The sequence below is a fragment of the Gallinula chloropus genome (genome assembly GCF_964237585.1).
Source record: "Gallinula chloropus genome assembly, chromosome: 7".
NCBI classification, from domain to species: domain Eukaryota; kingdom Metazoa; phylum Chordata; class Aves; order Gruiformes; family Rallidae; genus Gallinula; species Gallinula chloropus.
The window spans coordinates 24,064,426-24,083,927 of NC_140092.1; the positions used below are offsets into that span (position 1 = coordinate 24,064,426).

The 19,502-nt window shown below is 46.4% G+C and overlaps 1 protein-coding gene across 1 annotated transcript; it reads right to left on the minus strand.

Annotated features, from left to right (window-relative positions):
* Nucleotides 1-1,339: 1,339 nt before the first annotated feature.
* On the minus strand, nt 1,340-12,423 carry LOC311193800 (NELL2-interacting cell ontogeny regulator 1-like; the record flags this gene model as incomplete). The annotated part of the gene is made up of 4 exons (XM_084266741.1): nt 1,340-1,405; nt 5,243-5,331; nt 11,955-12,108; nt 12,286-12,423. 4 exons carry the CDS (start codon nt 12,421-12,423, stop codon nt 1,340-1,342), a joined length of 447 nt encoding a protein of 148 aa, XP_084122867.1.
* Between the last annotated feature and the right edge of the window lie 7,079 nt (nt 12,424-19,502).

Below are 19,502 nucleotides of genomic sequence, written 5' to 3' on the forward strand. Positions count from 1 at the left end.
ACAGAGACATTAGTAGCAATTGACAAAATTGCTTTGAAAACCACTGCTATTAATACTGCTCCCACAGACTTGTTTGTATACAAGTTTCTGCCCTGTACACAGAGGCTGTAGCTGATATACAAATTATACTTCGTTAAATATAATTTGTATGTATACTAAGTTAATTGTACTTTGGGGATGATAATTTAAGCCCTATGAAAAACCTATTATTATCTACGAGAACTTTCCACTGGGGCCATTTTCTGCTCCTATCCCCAAAACGAAGAGAGAGGGGGGAAAAAAAGTAAAACAATGAAAAAGGATTTGCTGTTCTTTCCCAAAGAGTAGCAAGGCACAATCTTGCCTGCTACTACTGCTACTATACTGCCTAAATTGTTTTGTTCTCTGTCATCTCACACTGATGGAAACAGGAATTTTAATAGTATCAGCACTGTAACCCAACACTATGGAGTGCAAAGTCCATGTGAGAGCTACGACCCATTCTGGAAGAACTCAAATATTTCTCACAATACAGTTTGCAGGAGACTCCTGGGCACGAGGGCGTTTTGTAGGCTCTCTGCCAAAACTCTCTGCAGAGGCCAGTTTGAGTGGTTCAATCCAGTGTGTGATTTGCTTAATGAAAGACACTTCTCTAGAAGATTTTGGCAGACGCAATCAGTTCAATTGCCAGGCTGTATTCATGCGATTACAAATGTTACTGATCACATTAGATGCTTAATAAATCTCTCCAAAAAAGATCACAGCTACTGTGTGCCTCTGAAGAAGTGAAACTTGTGACACAGATACTGTGTGTGCTGTGCGCTGAACTACTGACACAATCGGGAATAAATACCTTCCCTGGACTGCCAAGTAGCCAGTGACAACTGCTAATTTCTATATAAAGCCATGACTGCCTGTTTGCAAATGTTTAGCTATGCATCATTGCAAAGTAGCTTCCTTTTCATGTTAAGGATACACTCTGCCATAAATAAATGAAAGAATTTGACTCCACTGGCTTTCACAGACCTACAGCAATTCATGTGTGCTGAGGGGTTGGCCAGAGAGTCCAGGGACAATTTTTGGCTTGAAATATCAGACAAGCAAGATGCTATCCTTACAGAAAACCCACAAACGAGACTTTGGCACTGCTGCTTCTGTTGACGTTTCAGCAGATGCAATATGGCACACAGCAATGATAAAACACATCAAAGCGAAAAGGATCTAACTGAGCTGTACCTGCTTGGTTAAGGATTGTTTTCCTTGTGGTGTGGCATAACTTGCACTCTGTATCTTCCTGTAATTTATTGAAATGCATTTTAAAAATGAGTAAAAGTCCATTGGCAAAATCCCAGTGCTCATTTCAGTGTACTGCATGAAAGCAATCACACAGGCCTCTCTTTTCCGCTCTCAGGAGGATGGTTTCTGTCTGCAAAAAAAACCACCAGGAAATCAAAGAACTGAATATATCACTTTAAAAGATTATATAATTGATTAGACCTAATCCCTCTACACAGCTGTAGTCAAGGTGCTTTGCTGAGTCAAAAATCATAGTTCTTAGTGATGGTTTTCATCCAGAAAAAGTAATGAAATAAGTATATTCAGAACCAGGATGCATGGAGAGCATTTTTATAGTTTAAATGTTTTCATTTTCATAGTTAACTTCTAGGGAGTAGCTGTCAAAATGATTAAAGTGTCCTTTATAAATGCTGAGAAAAATTCCACTTTCAACTGCGCTGCTCTTAATTCCTTTGCAGTGATTGATGGTTTCCTGTTGATGATGTCTTCAGTACTGTGTAATTTAATTGCACCAGATAGCATGTGCTTAGGAGCCAGTTGTGCTCTCAGTTACACTGCTGTTTCTCTAGAATAACTGTGAGTTCAATCCAGCTGTCAGTCGACCCTTGTTGTCTGAAACTCATAATCTTTTAGGGCAGATCTTGACTTGTGTTTGTGGCTCCTATTTTAACCTGAGTCAATTTACTGACAGTTGCCTTATTATCAACTCCATTTGGAGCTGTGCCCCTAGAACTCCATCAAAAGCTAAAAATCTACTCTCTACACACATAATTTTTAATTACTTGCGGTTTGTTTTGGAGCTTCTTAGTGGAGAAGTATTTCTGAGCTTCTTTTCTCTGTATCCAGGAGAAAAAACATTACTAACTTCAGATCCTCAAAGATATTCAAGTATATTTTATTTAATTGTGATCAAGGAACTTAAATCTTTTGTGGGGCCTGGTCCCACTCTCTGAGAAACAAAGGCTGAGTATCTGAAATGGTGCCAACATTTCAAAAGCTGAGGCTCCTGTAAGACTCAAAATAAAATTGTTGGTGCAAGCAACTTGCATTAGCAAGTGCAATTGTGACTGAAGAGAAACGTCTTCCTGAGCATATCTTGTGGTTTTCACCCTGTGGTCTGTGGTCCCTTAAGTAGTTTGCAGACTGACTTTGAAAAGTTTCTCGAGGGGAAAAAAGTTACCAGACTTAAATCCACCGTGAATGGGTTTCCCATCTGCACTGGAAAAAAACACTGAAGGTTGAAAACTACTTGGTAACAAGTCATCTAAAAGCAACGCCAAGGTCTTCAGCCTGCTGGCATTCCTCTGACATGATGCCTCCTGACAAATCAGACGCAGCAAATGCCTAACTATCAAAGACACACAGTTTCCAAAGGGCACTTCTACCCCGGGACCTGGCTCCAGCAAGCTCTGCCTTGCTTGGCCAGCAGTGCCTGTTCCCTGCGCCATTCCCCCTCTCTACTACTCACTTCTCCTTCTCAGACTGTGAGCTTTTGCAGGGAGAGGCTGTTCCAGAACTGCTTTTCTCTCCCCTCAGCAGCCTTCTATCCCTTTCAACCCACACTTTTGACATCTACCTTTGCATTAAAGAGGACTTGTGCACTTCCCTTGTCTGCTTTCGCTGATCGGCTTAGCGCAATGGCAGGGGTTATTAGACACTGCTCCTCGCTTCTACAATGCAATCCTGAGTGAGTGAATGCTCCCATTGTTGGGAGCCCAGTAGAAATCACAGGATCATCTTATCATCAAACAGGCTTACTGGATTTCACCGTAATGCCAACAAGCTGTCACCGTTACCACGAACCCTGCCTAGGCATCACTCTTGACTACTTGCAGGCAGGAAGAGCAGCTCTGGGAGCACTCAATTGTCAACTGACAGGCAATGAAAGAGAAATCTCAGTTTCAAAAATTAATTGTGGCCCTGTTGGCATTGGCTTAGGAAGTCCCTGATAGCAACAGTCCTGCACAGGGCTTGCCCTTGTAGCACCAAGACTCAGAAGTGGTTGAATGAAGTTATTTGTGTGTAAAACTTGAGAAATTATAGTTGGTTGGCATAAGCCAAGCCCCAGTGGTCAAGTGAGGATACGGGGGCTGTACCTTTCAGAGAACAGAAGGCCACAGTGTTCTATTTGTAGTGCCCTGGCCACTTCATTTCACTGTAGTATCTCTGCACTGTTCAATAATCTGTATTTAACTGTAGCATCTCTTCCAGAAAGGCCTTTGGAGTCTTAATCCAAAGACAGACAGTAATATACCCTTCCTTTACTAGCAGTATTAAACTCTGACAGGTGTCAAAGGATGGATGATGTTTCAGATAACTGGTTGTTTGGTTTGGTGATGCACTGTTCCTGTGCCCTTGTTCTGTAATACTGAGAGCTGTCTGAAGCAGTGCCTTGGCATCTCAGCTCTGTCCAAGTCCTCACAGAAACAGCAGCTTGTCTCGTGGTGCTCTGGGACGAGCATCTCCCTCTATACTCTGCCCCAGCTCTTACAAGACAGGGTTGTTCTCTGTTGGGCTGTATTCTCATTGCACCCTCCAGACAGATCAGCCAGCACAGATACAGCTGGATATCTCTGTTAGTGAGATTAAGGAATTGTGCTGCTTCTATGGCATTCAATAAATGTCTTCCCAGTGCACCTTTGGCAGAAATTCAGTACCTCCTGTAATGTCCCAAGTAAAGCCTGGTGACAGTCTAAGAACCAACACAGCTGTGACTGTATGTGGCCTTGCTGTGTCGTGGTAGGTACAAATGAACACAATCCAACCCTGTGAAATGCTGCTGTGTGCTGGAACAGCCCAGTTCAGCTCCAGGAGGTAAAGCCCCTCTATTCCCAGTCTACCACTTAGGAGTCAGCTATTATTACGCTGGCGCGTGGGAAACTTGCAACGTTACCTGTACTGCACTTGGAGCTCTGCCCTGATCAGTTTGCTATTGATAGCTCAGGAAAGCTAAAGTCACTCCAACCTTATTGTGTGGGGCCCTCCATGATTGCCCAAGGTCACAAGAAACCAAAGGCAAAGCAACTTAATTGCCCTTCTGTGTTAGAGTCGGAGACACCTAATTGATTTACATCTCTTTGGTTTACTCTGCAGCAGAATGACTTTAGAGGAACAATGGGACCTTCTCACCTGCCAGCAGGGATGGCACTGGTCATAGGCACTGAGTGGGCACCTAAAAGAGCTGGGAGATGTGGCTGTGAACTGGTTTCACTCACCACAAGTTGCCTTACTGCCATGTTCTCAATGTTAACAGAGCCAGTTGGGAATGAGATGGAAGACATACGAGGGAGAGCTTTACTAGAGATGAGAGACCCCCTGCCTTGGGCAAACTTCAGACAGCATGGGAACTGCTGTGGTATGACCTACCCCAGTTAGTGTTTGTGCATATTTATGAACCCACATATGTATGCATTGCTAAAATCTGGGCATTTAACCCACCCTCATTTTTTGTTCTGGTCTCTGCAGCACAAATCCGGCATGTGAAGTTGCAAAATGCCCAGTGTGCTGTGATAACTACCTGAGCAAATGTATTTTCCCCTTTTTCATGGAGTTTCAGACCACACACAAGGAATATTTCCTCACTGCCAGCCCTGCCTGTCACCTTCTCACTGTCCTGTTCACCTTCTGGTCCTGTCCAGTGAACAGTCAGTCCAGAGCTCCAAAGCAATGTTGTGAGATAAAGAGTAAATCATCTTTCTTGTTCTTCACTCCCTTCATACATCTTCTTTCCTTCTCTATTTGATGCAGAGACTGTCTGGGGTAATTCTTTAGCCTGTTATGCAAGAATTCCAACTAGATGATCTTTAATGAATCTCTCCAGCTTGAGAAAAATAATCTGTACTCGGAACAATCCTATTGCTGAAATGGGAGTGAGTCAGCAGAGATGTCACATCTGCTGTACGCAGACAGGCAGACCTGGCCATTTGGAGATAAAGACTAAGTAAAAGCATCTCTACAGAACACTTACCCGTGTGTCCAGATTATAGGCCGTCTTCTTTAAATCCTGCAACGCCCTCTGCATGAACTCAAACGCATGGCAATCCACACAGGGGCGGCCTGGAAGAAGGTACAGAAGAAGACATCACTGTCACAGCATGGAATGTGGAGTGTTTCAGCACAGAGGGGGGAAGTGCAGGTTTGCAATGCCAAGAGAAAACACGTTTTACCAGGCACCCACACCCGCACGAGTACACAGTTAAGGTTGCCAGCGGGCTGGGCTGCATCTATCCCTGTGCAAATGTGTGAGGACCAGCACAAGCACGAGAGTGTATTCCTGGGTGTCCTTTTCCCAAATGCAGCCCAGGCTCCAGTGTGCCCGGTGCAGTGTGCCTTCAGCCCCAGCCTCTCCCCTTAGAGTGGAAAACCTCAGAGTTTCTCAGACATGGGTTAATTCTCAGTCAGGACGCTGAAAATAGCAGTTTGCAGTGGTTCAGGAATCAGACAGGCAGGTCTGTTTTTACAGGAGCTCTTACAGAGCAGCTTGGCAAGGGGCAGTGCCAGATCCGTATTTGCTTCCTTTCACCTGCTGCTGTATTTTTTCTCTGCCAGGAATGCAAAGCATCCCTCTGGCTCTGCAGCTGGTGCCAGTGTGTGTGCACAGAGGGGCAGCACAGGGAAAAGGCAGAGAAGAGGAGGAGGAAGGGACTTGACAATTCAAATGGCTCCCTTCTGGACCTGGGCATTTCTGCCCTGCCAGGGTTCACCCTGCACTGATCTCAGGCCCTTTTCGTTCTGTCGCAGAGTTAACAACGTGTGGCTTTTTCAGAAGAAGACATTGCAGATCGATGCAGGGGGATGGGGAGAGATGATTACATTGATTACAATGATTGCAGAGCGCCCATGTTGGGGTTGTGCTGAAGTCCTTGCCCACAGGCAGCCACTTGTGCTGCTCTGACAAAGCCAAGAGGGTGCAAAGCTGCTACTGAGATAGGTGGGGGCTGCCTGGAACCAGAGACCTGCCCTGCAGCACTGCAGCTCCCCATGCCTGGCACCCTGCTGCCAACATGCACCTCTGAGCAGGCAGAATGCTTCTTGCTACCCAGCAAGTGTCTTAGGGGCTCTGACCTGTCCAGGAGGTGTTTCACTCCCAACCCATCTTCCTCCATATCCCCTCCACACAGCTGGGATCTCAGGGAGACCCAGAGATCAAATCAGGGATTTATATCCAGGGATAAGGGGAGATGCAAAGCCCCAAGAACAGCATCATTCACAAGGGCTCTCTCTCCACGCCTGAAAGGAATAGCAACAGGCTGGTTTTGAGCACATTTTAAAGACACTCAACCCCCTCCTGTTTTCAATATTTCAGTAATTTGATTGTTTTCGCTTCAGACCATGGAGCAGAGTCCTCAGGAAGAACCTGCATCCTGAGCCTGCTGTCAGCAAATCCATCACTGATTTGGTGCCATGGCCTGCTCCCTCCCCTTGCTGTGGCTTTCTCAGAAAGCAACCTGCTTGGGCTCCAGCTCGGTGAAGTGCTGCCCACCCTGAAGTGATGGTCACTACTATGTTCTCAAAGTCAGAACTTGGAGAAAAAGCAAACTGCACACCTGTAAATTACTATCTCCTGTTCCAGGAGTATGGAGAAAACATCTTTCAGAAGAGCCACAAGTTCCATAGTCAATCACTGCCTGCCACCCAAGTAATCTTCCCAGACCCTCAGGAAAGCCATGGCTATCTGGGATTGTACACTGGTACTTATGTCAGCCAAGTGCTCCTGTGCAGACAGGGAGGTGCTAGTGGAACTGCACAACCAAGCCAAATGGTTAACTAGTTTCTGCCACCCCTGTGAAAGCAGCTGCCCTGGCATCAAAGCAGCTGAGGCAGGAAAATGGTGGCAGTGCTGAGGACACCTGCCTGTGCAGCTCTGTGTGTCCTGGGTCAGCACGTGTGAAGTTTCTAACAGGGCACCACTCTTCAAACCACTGTGGCCAGTTTCACCTCACAATGGGGTACTCACTCTCTCATATAGTTCCCTGGGCTGCCCTCCCTGGCAGAGGGCCCTTCTGCAGGCACAACTGTCTGTGGGTCAGGTCAGCACCCCTCCCTGCTGGGAGCAGTGGGAGGGCTCGTGACTCCTCCAGCCAGCTACATCCCAGGCAAGGACACAACATTTTCACCTAGAGGATGGCAGGGAGGACTCACTGAAGCCATGCCATCGGCAGAGGAGAGGACAGCTCTGCCTGTGAGGAGGTGAAGAGCAGCTGGGGAGGTGGCTGCCTATAAACTCTTCCTCCTGTGCAGCCCTGCAGAGCACACAGCTTGGCCGCGCTTTGGGATTCAGCTAGAGCAGTGCCATCAAGTACCTCACAGTAGCACAGAGCCACTTCAGTCCAGTTCCCCAAATAAAATAGGGGCAGTACCCCACTACCTGGAAAGCCTATAGCTACAGTTGGATTTTTACCAGCAGAGCTGCCCAAGTCCTTACTCTATCCAACCTTTTAAACTGTAAGAATAGCCAGACTCTCATAGTAGTCAACCAGAGATAGTTAAAGAAGGTGTAAGAATAAGCCTCGAGCAATGTTCTTCTGGCCTGCCCAGAGGCTGGTGGGTGTCATGAGCCTGGCTGGTGCTTCTACACCTGAGAAGCCTTCCATGATTATTATTATTTTTTTTTTTTGCATCCATTTTCCCTGTTGTTTCCTGAATCCATGTAAGCTTTTGGCATCTACAGCATTCCATGGCAATGAGTTCCACAGCTCAGCTACTCACTGTGCAGGCAAAATACCATTCTTGTCTTCTCTGAAGTGAACGTCTGCTGCCTGAATTTCCCACCTCTCTTTTTCTCACTGAAAGAGACAGTTATTAATATTCACCATCTCTGTCCCACTTAAGACTCTGCTGCTCTCCATCACTCCCTGCCTCAGTGTCTCTTTTTCAGACAAGAGCTGGGCTGTTAAGCTGGCCTGTCTAGCTGGACATACTCCCTCTTCATGCTCACAGTATTTTCAGTAAAAAGCCTGTGGACATTTCCCAACAGTAGTGACATCTAAGGGTCTATGCAGAAAAGTTTTAAACAAATCTAGCTAGGTGCTGTTGCTGGCAGGAGCAATCCCACCCTGCTTCCTGTCCCTGGCTGTGTTTTCCTGCACCTTCCCTTGCTCACAGCAGGAGTGACCATGTGGTCAGCTGGATCGCTGACTTTTTTCCTCCAGATCACATCCCAAATGTCCAAGTTCTGAGGCCAGAACAAGAAATAGAGCGAGGACAGGAGGCCAGGTTACAGGGAGAAGGGCAGAGGCAGCATCGGCTTACATCAGGTTAAAGCAATCGTGAAACCAAACCTAGAGTCACATCAGAGCAGAGTACAGCAGAGGGCTATTAATTCCTTGCTGACAGCTGGGAACAGACCATCATTCATAGGGAGACTTAACAGGTTTGTGGATTAACATAATGAGAATTACCAAGAGTCAGCTATATTTCTTTAAATGGGTCCTGTCAGCATGAAGTCTGTATGTGTCTGTGTGTTTGGGGAGAAGAGCTGAAAATATGCTTCTTGGTCAAAAACTGGAACTGAAAACACTGTGCAAGTCTGATTTACTTTCCCTTGCATGCACAAGGCATTTACTCTATTTCATGCACCTTGGCTACTGAAAACAGACCAACCATCTTCTGTTTTCCACTTCCACAGTAGCTTTCAGAGTGGGGGACAGGAGCTATAAATGCCACAGCAGGCTGGGGAAATTACTTAATTTTTTTTTTAGTGGATTGAACTGAACTTTAAAGAAAATAATCCACAAACATGAGTAATGCCACTTCATACTTTCACACTGTGTGCAAAGGGCTGTGTATAAAGTATAAGTAGAAAGAGCATCAAGCACCACGCTGGTCTGCCCTGCAGAAGGACATGCAGCAGGGTCCATGCACACAGTATATCCCTGTCAAGAACATGTACCAGAGCCTTCTCTTTCCCTCTGAGTCAGCCAGCATCACACAGCCACCATTTTATCTATGCTGACAGTCCAGACTTATCTGCCAGCCACAGGGAAGGTGTGTGCATGTGCTGCAGTAGCACTGCCCCCAAAAATGGGTCAGTGCCCAGGAGGATCAAGTCCTGGATGAGAAATAGCCAGTGGAGCTGACATCAAGCAGGAAAAGATCCAGGAATGTCTGTACCAGATCACAACAAAGGTTGCCCTGGCCCAGTGCTGTGTCTCCCATGAGCTACAGCTCGGAGTGCATTAAATATGTTTAAGAGCATTTCCAAGCTTTGAGACCAGCTGGCATTGTTCATACCAGTTCATCTCTGGAACAGTAAACTTTGCCTTCCAGGTAGGCAAAGGGCCTCCTGACATAGGCAAAAGTGTGCCAGGGACCATCTTAGCAGGTTACTAGCACAGTTGTGTCCCCGTGCCACGGAGTGTCCATGGCCACTGCTATAGACCTTTATGGCCCACAAAGGGCACACCCATGAAAGAGCACAAGAAAAGGGCAAGTATGGGGGGATCACAGAATCACAGAACAGTAGGGGTTGGAAGGGACCTCGAAAGATCATCTAGTCCAACCCCCCTGCCAAAGCAGGATCACCTAAATTAGGTCACAGGAAAGTGTCCAGGTGGGTTTTGAATGTCTCCAGAGAAGGAGACTCCACAACCTCTCTGAGCAGTCTGTTCCAGTGCCCCATCACCCTCACAAGAAAAGAGTTCCTCCTTACACTCACATGGAACTTCCCATGCTCTAGCTCGCACCCATTGCCCCTTGTCCTGTCATTGGACATCATGGAGAAGAGCCTGGGTCCAGATTCTTGACAATCACCCTTTACATATTTATAAACACTAATGAGGTCATCCCCAAAGACCACCCCAAGCCTCAGGAATACGTGGCTCTCAGTTCCTGAGCCAGAGGAAATGCTGCTGGATCTAACAGCCTTTTCTAGTTCTGTCTTTACTTTGAATTTACTGATCAGTTCTGCAATCCCATGCAAGCTTTTAGCACCCACAAGCTTTTTAGCACACCTAAGGAAGGAGTTCCACAGGGTAACTATCAGGAAGAGTTCTGCTGGGCAAAGGGAAGTACCTGGAGCACTTAGCTACGAGCACTCTCTCAACAAGGCAGTGATTAGGAACATCCTAAGTTCCTTGTTCCTTTAAAACTCTGTGCCTGCAGCAGCACAAACCAGTTTACAATTTCTGGCCAGCTGAGACCCTTCCTCCTGGCCTGGCCTGGAGGTAAATAAATACCCATCACACACTCACAGCGATACTACCTGCCTCCATTCCCAGGACAGCATGTCTCTGCAGAAACACTGGCCACAGAAAGACACTCCCTGCCCTTCATTCCTCACTTTTACATGCAGGAAGGAGCAAGGCAGGACCAGGAATCTTCCCCAGGGGATTCAGTAGCCTGTCTACTGAACATCAAAAAGATAACTCCCTGTGGCGGGGGTGGGAGACCCTGGCCACGAGTTTTGTTCTGCAGATAAATCAGGAGTCTCCACTATGCAACCAGAACAAGGAACCACAAATGTACTGGCTTTTATCCCAAAAATGTACTGGCTTGCCTCTGATAACAGACTCACAGAAGGCAGGTATAATTTGTTTTTCCACTGTGATTTTCTCCTTGAGGAGACAAAATGGACTACTTGTCACAAAGCCTATTAAAGTTGTTAATGCCTAGAAAACAGATATGCAAAATAGGGATGAGGCCTGTTTTAGAACAGCAAAGTTTAGCACTAATAAAAAAAGAAAGTGGAAAAAGAAGGGAATTCAGCATTTAAGTCTTATAGAGGTAAGAACTTGTAGGTGTATTAGAAAAGTAGCAATAGAATTAGAGGAGAATAAAATACAGTGACTAAATCAGGTCTTGTATTAAATATTTTGGTAGCCATGAACAAAGATAACTGTGATACAAAGAAAGTGTGACTAAGACCTAGAGATTAGTTTGTATGCAATTATCTTCCTTTTTTTTTTTTTTTTTCCCCCCAGGGGATATTTTAAGTTTCTTATGAGTAGTTACTTCCCACTTGCTGTCATCCAAACACCCAAAGAACATTGACTCCATCCCCTGATTTCTTTGAACTGTTGCCTCATTCTGGAGTGGATAAAGTTTAACTAGAGACTTGTTCAAAATGACAGAGGAAGGTAATACAGAGCTGTGATCTAAATTCAAGAGCCCCCATCTCCTTGGTGTGCTCAAGCCAGTCTGACACATTTATTCACTGCAGGAGCCGATGTGTGTTTTACAAATACACTGTTTGGGTCAACTTCCCCTGTGTCAAGCTGTAGTTGTTACAAGAAAGTTGAACTTGACCTATTGCTCCAACCAAATGCTAAAATAAGTGAAGTGTAACACCCTGTCAGAAATAAACACAAATATTCTTCTAACAATATCTAAACCTGCAAGGACATCGTATGTATCCTGGCAGCTCTGGAAAGGAAACTCTCAAGAAGCAGACTTACAACCAAAGAGCTTTAAGGCAAGCTGAAAGGAAAGTTATAGTATGCAGGTAGCATTTTTTTCCCTAAATAACTACTAATCCTTTTCCTGCTTGCTGGTTTTGTAAGTGCTGTTTCCCTGGCCTCTGCTAACACGTTACAAATTCATCGCTACTCCCTTGCTAATGAGGCGCTGCAACCTTCCCCTGGAGCCTGAGATCTGTGTGGCTGATGTGGGTTAAGTGGAGGGAACAAAGCAGGACGCGGAGCAGCGGGAGGGCGTGAGGAGTGGGCAGGGCAGGTACGTACTTTCTGCAGGAATGAGACTCCCCGAGTCCTGGCTGGCCCCCGCCAGCCCCACGCTCAGCAGGCCGACCACCGAGATGAACGGGATCGCCACACGCATCACTCTCCAGGCAGGCGGCAACGCCATTGCTCTCGTCAATAATTCAGGCTTTCTTCCCTGCACGAAACGAGGAGAAATAGTGAAAACCAGCGGTTTGCTCCCAGCACGCTCCCCACAAGGCAGTGGATGGGATGTGGTAAGCACAGACCCACACGTACGCGCAGACCCACATGCACGCATCACCGCAGCGACACGCCACGGGCTCACGATGCACCCCAAGGACCAGTTTGCCAAGTACCTGATGTTTCTCTTCACCTGTGTGCCAGACCCTTGGAGCAGCTGTAGCGAGCAGGCGAGGCTCCAGCAGCAGCTCTGAGCATGCGTCCCCCCTGTATCCCCCCCCCCCCCTTCCCTGATTAGGGTCATTGCCATGGAGACTTGCTATAGCAACACTGAAAAATTGGAGCTGCCAAGTGGAGAAGAAGATTTAAAGGGACCACAGCGCAGAGGATGGTCTCTGCCACACTGCTCCTCTGCTTCTCAAAGGCCATGTCCTCTCCCTGGCGAGCAACTGGTCGCTGCCACCCCCGTGAGAGGTTCTTAGGCAATTTTTGTGTTTGTTGCTTTTATTCCCAAAGGGACAGCCCTGAAATACGCAGCTCCTACCCCTGGCTTTAACTGCAACTCACTCCACATGAGATTTTGTGCTGGGTGGTTTCAAATGAGATGAAAGCTCAGACGTTTGCTTGGAAAAGTGAAAGATCTAGGGCCTGCTGTGACATCCTGGGCTCCAGGGCAGACTCCATTACAGGCTTTAACTATCCTGAAGCCAAAGCCTCATGGACAACAGTAACATTAGCACATAAACCAACCAGGAAAACACATCCTGCACTACATCCCACTAGGTAACTGTGATAACAGCCCAGCCCAAACCTACGCACTGCAGAAGTTAAAGGATGCTTGCTTCAAGCTCAGTTCTTGATATGGGATTTTGCTAATAGCTTCTGTCCTGAAAAAGCTCAAGCATGAGCCCTCCTGGATAGGGGATCTCCATAAAGACCTGGCTGAAAACAGGTGTTCAGGAAGTGGAAGTGGTATCTTTTGGAAAAGAGAGAGAGATGCTCTCAATACATTTGCCCCAGAGCGTGGTGAAGGAAACATCTTGCAACATATCTGTTCAAAGCACAGCTTTGTCTTTCAGGGAGGATGTTCTACCTCCTCTCACTCTGGAACAGGCTCCAGCCTTCCTACTCTGTACAGAATAACTCACCTGCCAGGCTGCGGGTGTGTAAGTCTTCCTGAGCTGAGACACAAATTATCCCTGGCTTTCTTCAGCCCTAGGTACTGTCACCAGCAAAGCAATCCACTTCTATTCTACTCGTCCTTGTGGCTTCTTTAGAGTTACCTCTCACGTCCCTCCTTTCAATACATGTGCTTTTGGACCACGTTAGTTTAAAAGTCATCTCAAAGGGCTCCAGGCTTTTGACCATTTTCTAGGAAAGTGGAATTGCCTTGAGAGTGCAAGAGAAGACTTTGCAGGGAGGCAGCTCAGAGCTGTGGGAGCAATTCCTACAAGAATGACGCTGTGAAAAAACAGCCCAAAGAACAACTGAAACTCAACTTCCCAAATGAAGGCCACAGTCAGTGGGGACTGCAGAAGCTGAGTCAGCACACACGTGCATCAGAATGGCACCTCTGACTTTATGAGAAGACAAAAGCCCTAATGCAAGCTCTGAGGTTGGATGCCTGAAGTGAGATTGTGTGAGACTCATCTAGGGCTGGCCACATAGTCTAGGGCTGGCCACATAGTCTAGGGCTGGCCACATAGTCTAGGGCTGGCCACATAGTCTAGCCCTGATCTGCAATTTTAAAAAACACCAAATGGAAATTCTGGCACAAAATCCAAACCTTGTATTTTTGCTCATCCTGGCACATGTGTTTCTTGAGCATACCCTCATTATGGTCCCATGGCCATACCGTACTTTTCATACGTGCATTTCAAGAAGACCACAGAAAGGAATTGCCTACAGATAAACTTTGATAAGGAGGAAAGCACTGTTTGTTCTGTATTGTTTCAAGGTATCAATATAATCTTTTATAAAATTATCACTATTTTTTAAAATCTTCATAATTCCTTTGTCTCTTCATTGGATAGGTAGAACAAGCAGTACAACCCACATTGTAAAAAAAGCAATTTGACAGCTCAGGGAGAAAGAAAAAACACAGAAGTAAGCTGAGGTGCTACCCATCTTAAACAACTGCAGAGAGCATAGATGGGCATCAGGGCAGAGGACGTGGGAAAATATGGTATAAAGGGAAAGTAAGTGACCTGAAATGTGTCAGCCCCAGGATGCCAAGACTCCAGGGATGCCAAGACTCCAAGGATGCCTACACACGGTTTGGTGGTATCTTGATTTTAGGGTCTAAATACCACAGCAGTCTGGCATAGCTGTATATGCACCCAGTAAGGCTTCTCTGTGAGGATGGACGGTCTTTGTCTTGGGGTCCCACTGCTCAGCCATCCGCTTTGCAAACAACACTCATAGCACCATGGGAGGAGTCCTTGCTGAACTGGACTGCTGCCACCCAGACAGTAACACCACCACCGAACCCGCTACTGCTTGTGACCTTGGAGGGATCTGCTGTAGGGCCCTCTCTATCCACCACCTAATGGGGTGGAACATCTTCTTTCTGTGTTACAGCACACTACCAAGCTTAATGTCCTGTTTCTCATTGCTTGCTGCCACCATAAAACAGCCAGACATTGCACTTGCAGAGTCAGGCCAATTTTTGTATCAAATACCATGGTCTCTAAGAAGTCTGAGAAACGTTCCCAACTCCTCTTTTAACAGAACTGTGTGGTCCAATATGCTGTTCTCAATTCGCAGGAAACAGGAGACAGTCTGCATGGAAAAATTCCAGATATCTGTGTTGTTCTATCACCTCCAGCAAAGCTGAAGGAAAGAGATACATGAAAAAGCACTTGTGTTGCTATTACATTCACTATTTCCTACCAGTATGACTAAGGGATACCAGTACTAAATTTATTTTGAAAGATGAGAAAACTCCAAGAGATTCATAAGAGTCCATTTGTTGCCTGATTCACTGCATCACAGTGAATTCCAGAGGGCTGTTGGAAATATTTATGCTCTGTTGTCTTTTTCTACAGAGAATCCATACCTAACTGTAATTTCTTAACAAAAGAAGTGTTTCCTCCAAAACAATCAGAAACATCCAGACATTTATTGCGAACATGATTAGTGAGGATAATGATCTGGTAGCTCCCTCAGAAAATCTCTTATTGATGCCTAAGTGTTACAGGTACTGAAAGATTTTTGCAATGGAGGAAGAAAGGGAGGAAAAGGAAGGTAGGGAGGCTCTTCAGGGGGATCGATGGGCTGAGACCAATGAGATGAAGTTTAACAAGGCAAAGTGTAAAGTGCTGCACATGGGACACAACAACCCCATGCAGCGCTACAGGCTTGGGGAGCTGTCAGGCAGAGAAGGACCTGAGGGTGTTGGTCGACTGCAGGCTGAATATAAGCCAGCAGAGTGCTCAGGTGGCCAAGAAGGCCAATGGCATCTTGGCTTGTATCAAAAACAGTGTGGCCAGTAGGTCCTGTGCCCCTGTACTCAGCATTGGTGAGGCCACACCTCGAGTGCTGTGTCCAGTTCTGGGCTCCCCACCATAAGAAGGCCATTGAGGTCCTCAAGCAAGTGCAGAGAAGGGTAACCAGGCTGGTGAAGGGGCTCGAGGGCAAATCCTATGAGGAGCGGCTGAGGGAGCTGGGGGTGTTCAGCCTGGAGAAGAGGAGGCTGAGGGGAGACCTTCTCCCCACCTACAATTACCTGAAGGGAGGTTGTAGAGAGGTGGGTGATGGTCTCTTCAGCCAGGTGACAGGAGATAGGACAAGGGGAAATGGCATGAAGCTGTGCCAGGGCAGGTTTAGATTGGATATTAGAAAAAAATTTTTCACTGGAAGAGTTGTCAGGGCCTGGAACAGGCTGCCCAGGGAGGGGGTTGAGTCACCTTCCCTGGATGTGTTCAAAAAAAGGGGTAGATGAGGTACTTAGGGATATGGTTTAGCATAGGACAGGAATGGTTGGACTCGATCTTCAAAGGTCTCTTCCAACCTTGTGATTCTGTGAAAATCTATATACCTAGTTAGAACTGCTAACGTTAAAGGCTTGAGTTAAATATGTCTGTGTAAAAGGCAGAGGTAGGCAAAGGTTCCGGTTTCAGAACTCCATTGTTATAGCTGTGGGGACGTGTGGCAAATACAGGGGTGCTTTATCCCTCTCTAATATGAAGTGCTAAATCACTGCCTGCTAACAGGGCCCTAAGCCCTTTGTTGAACTGAAACAGAAGGAGAAATCACAAGGATGGAAGAATCCGTGTCTGGTTATTATTACTTGAACAGCAGAGTGGCCAGAGAAAATACAGGCACGACCGCAGAAAGGCCGAGAAGCAAAACCAGATGCCAATGGTGTGAAACAAGAAGAACAGCAAGAAAGCATTCCTTAAACACATGAGGTGTAAGGAAGACAAAACCCAAGTGAAGAGTTTGCTCTCTCTTCAGCGGGAGGGGAAAGTTAATAAAATCAATGCCTAGAGAGTGATACAGGACTTGGCATCCTTACCTACCACCCAAAACAAGGTGAGCCCATGAGCAGGGGGCAAACCCAACCAGCACCAGTGAACACGTTTCGGGAAGGACATGTAGCAGAAATTTGATTTGGTTGCATTTGATGGTAGGTTTGTGCCAGGTCTCTGGGTTTCAACCTGCCCAGAGCTCTCTTACTACTCACGGCTACCACTAGACATACCTCAGGGTATTTAAAGGAAGAAACTAAAGCAGTCTCCATCAGCAATTATTGCAGAGAGCTCAAGGAAGATGTGAGTTCTGCCAGCTATGGAAAAGGGTAAATGCAGCGATTATCTTTTCAAGGGGGAAGAGAAACTGGAAAACGACACAGAAACCAGTTTCCTGTCAATTCCTGGACATGATTTAGAGGCCATGATCCCATTGGCAGTTTGTAAGCATTCAGAAAACAAGAAGTGGAGCTGTAAATATGAGCTATTTGTCACAAACCAAGTCAAACCAGTTTAGTCTCCTTCTGTGACATGGTAACAGGACTTGTAGGTAGAGAAAAGCCAAATTTAATCCATTTTAGAAGGTTTCTGATGTTGAGTCACGCAGTATTGTCAAAAGCAAACTGAGGAAACTGCTCTGAGGCCAGCAAAACTGTCTGAGTCGCTGCTGAGGGTTAGCAATGGGTCACTGTCACCATGGAAAGTTATATCACATGGGGTCTGCAGAGACACACTTAGGTCAAGGGCTAGTCAGGATTTCATTAGTCAACTAGATAATTAATAAGCAAAGGGGTTATTTAAGATGTAACATCAGCCTGGGAGGTTATAAGCAGTGCTGGGGGAGAAGACTAGAATTCCAAATCACACAGACAAATTGAATAAAAGGGTCTAAAAACAGAATAAAATTTGATAAGGATGAGAACAAGGTGCTACACTTCATCAGGAATAATCAACAGCTCATATTTAGAATGGGAAACAGCAGGTTAAGTGGCTCTTCAACAGTGAAGCCAGGGAGTCATGAGCTGAAATCTGTCATTGCCAAAAAAAAAATGCAATTACACTGGGATACAAGAAGTACAAGAGCTCAGATGGCCTTCAGCAGAAGGTCTGAGCCGCAGCACTGCATCTGGTGTGGTCATTACAATACTAGGCACTAGCAGAGACACCACCAGCAGCAGAGGTTTAAATGGCATCATGGAGGCACCACCAGAGCCCCTGGCAAACTTGCTGGTAATAGGGACGGCACAGGGGTGGATTGCCTGTGGAAGACAGGGGCAGGTATAAAAAATCCTGCAGGTATAAAACAGACATCATTTGGGAATGGCATGGGGGATAGTTAGCTCTGCATAAGGACAATGGATGGGCTGGATGGTTTCTTGTGGATACCCTTCCCGCCCTGTCTTTCGCGATTCTGTGATCACGAGAACCCTCTCGCTTCCCAGGCAGTCATTTCCAGCTCTGTGTTGCAACTCCAGCAGAAACACAGAGAAATGCATCACCCTTGTGCAGCATCTGAAATTCAGACTATTGCTCCTTCCTCGGTTACCAGGGCAAAGGCAATGTTTTCCTGGTCTGACAGCTAGAGAACATTCCCATTTTGGGATAAAGGAATTCAGATATTTGGTTGCAGGGCTGCTGCATCCACAGCTTCTTAATTCTCCTTTAAATAATGATTTCAGAGTCTTACAGATGAATCGAGAGATGAGAGGCTGGTGCACTGTAGATGTTTCTGCCCATAAACAGAATAAATTTTATAATTTTATTGCCTTTTTTTTTTTGACAGCCATCTCAGGCACAGAGAAAGACTGAAAATTAAAGCACCCTATACTTACCTTGTCCCTCATGCCAAGATATAATGATTCACCTTCACTTGATGGCTCAGTATCTTCTCTAAACACTAAGTCAAAGGTTTGGTGGGAAAATGTCTCCCTCACAAGATGATGAATTTGCTCTTGGCAGCATTGCATGACAAGCTCCTCATCCCAGAGCTTCCTCGAAAACCCTTCGACAATCCAACCACAAGCTGAACCTGGGTCAGGCTATAAGGCCTCAAGACACTGCAGCTGTTCCAACAAAGCCCCTGTGACACTGCAAAGCAGTGATGTGGTTCCAAACAGGGACTATGGCAGAAACTCAGCACCCAGATATCCTCTAACCCTCGACTACAAGAGGCCTCTTCCACCACAGTGTAAGATGTGGGAAAGCATCCAGGCTTCACCAGTTCTCTGAAAATCAACCGAAGCTGCGTGTGGCAAGCATCTTCAAACACCTCCTAAAGCCTAGACTGCTTTCTGCTACACAGGGTGCTGTCAAGGTGTGATGAAAGGAAGGTCAGTTCAGGCTTTTGGTTCCAAGAAAAAGAACCACTGGAAAACCACCAGTTTTCCTAGTATATGTTTGAGGTTTGCACTGGACTGCTGGTAAGCACAACTACAGGCTGGGCAGACTGAGAGCCATGCTAAGGAGAAGGACCTGGGGATGCTGATTGATGGCAAGCTAAACATGAGCCAGCAGCCCAGAAAGCCAACTCTGTCCTGCACTGCATCAAGAACAGCATGGCCAGCAGGTCAGGGGAGTGATTCTGCCCCCCTACTCTGCTCTCATGAGACCTCACCTGGAGTACTGTGTCCAGCTCCGGAGGGCCCAGTACAGGAAAGACTTAGAGCTGTTGGAGCCAGTCCAGAGGAGGCCATGAAGATGATCAGAGACAGGAGCACCTCTGCTATGAAGACAGGCTGAGAGATTTGAGCTTGTTCAGTCTGGAGAAGGCTCCGGGGACACCTAATTACAGCATGGCATTACTTAAAGGGGTCCTACAGGAAAGTGGGAGAGGGACTGTTCACCAGGTAGTGCAGTGATGGGACAAGGGGTAATGGCTTCAAGCTGGAAGAGGTTCGGTTTAGATTAGACATTAGGC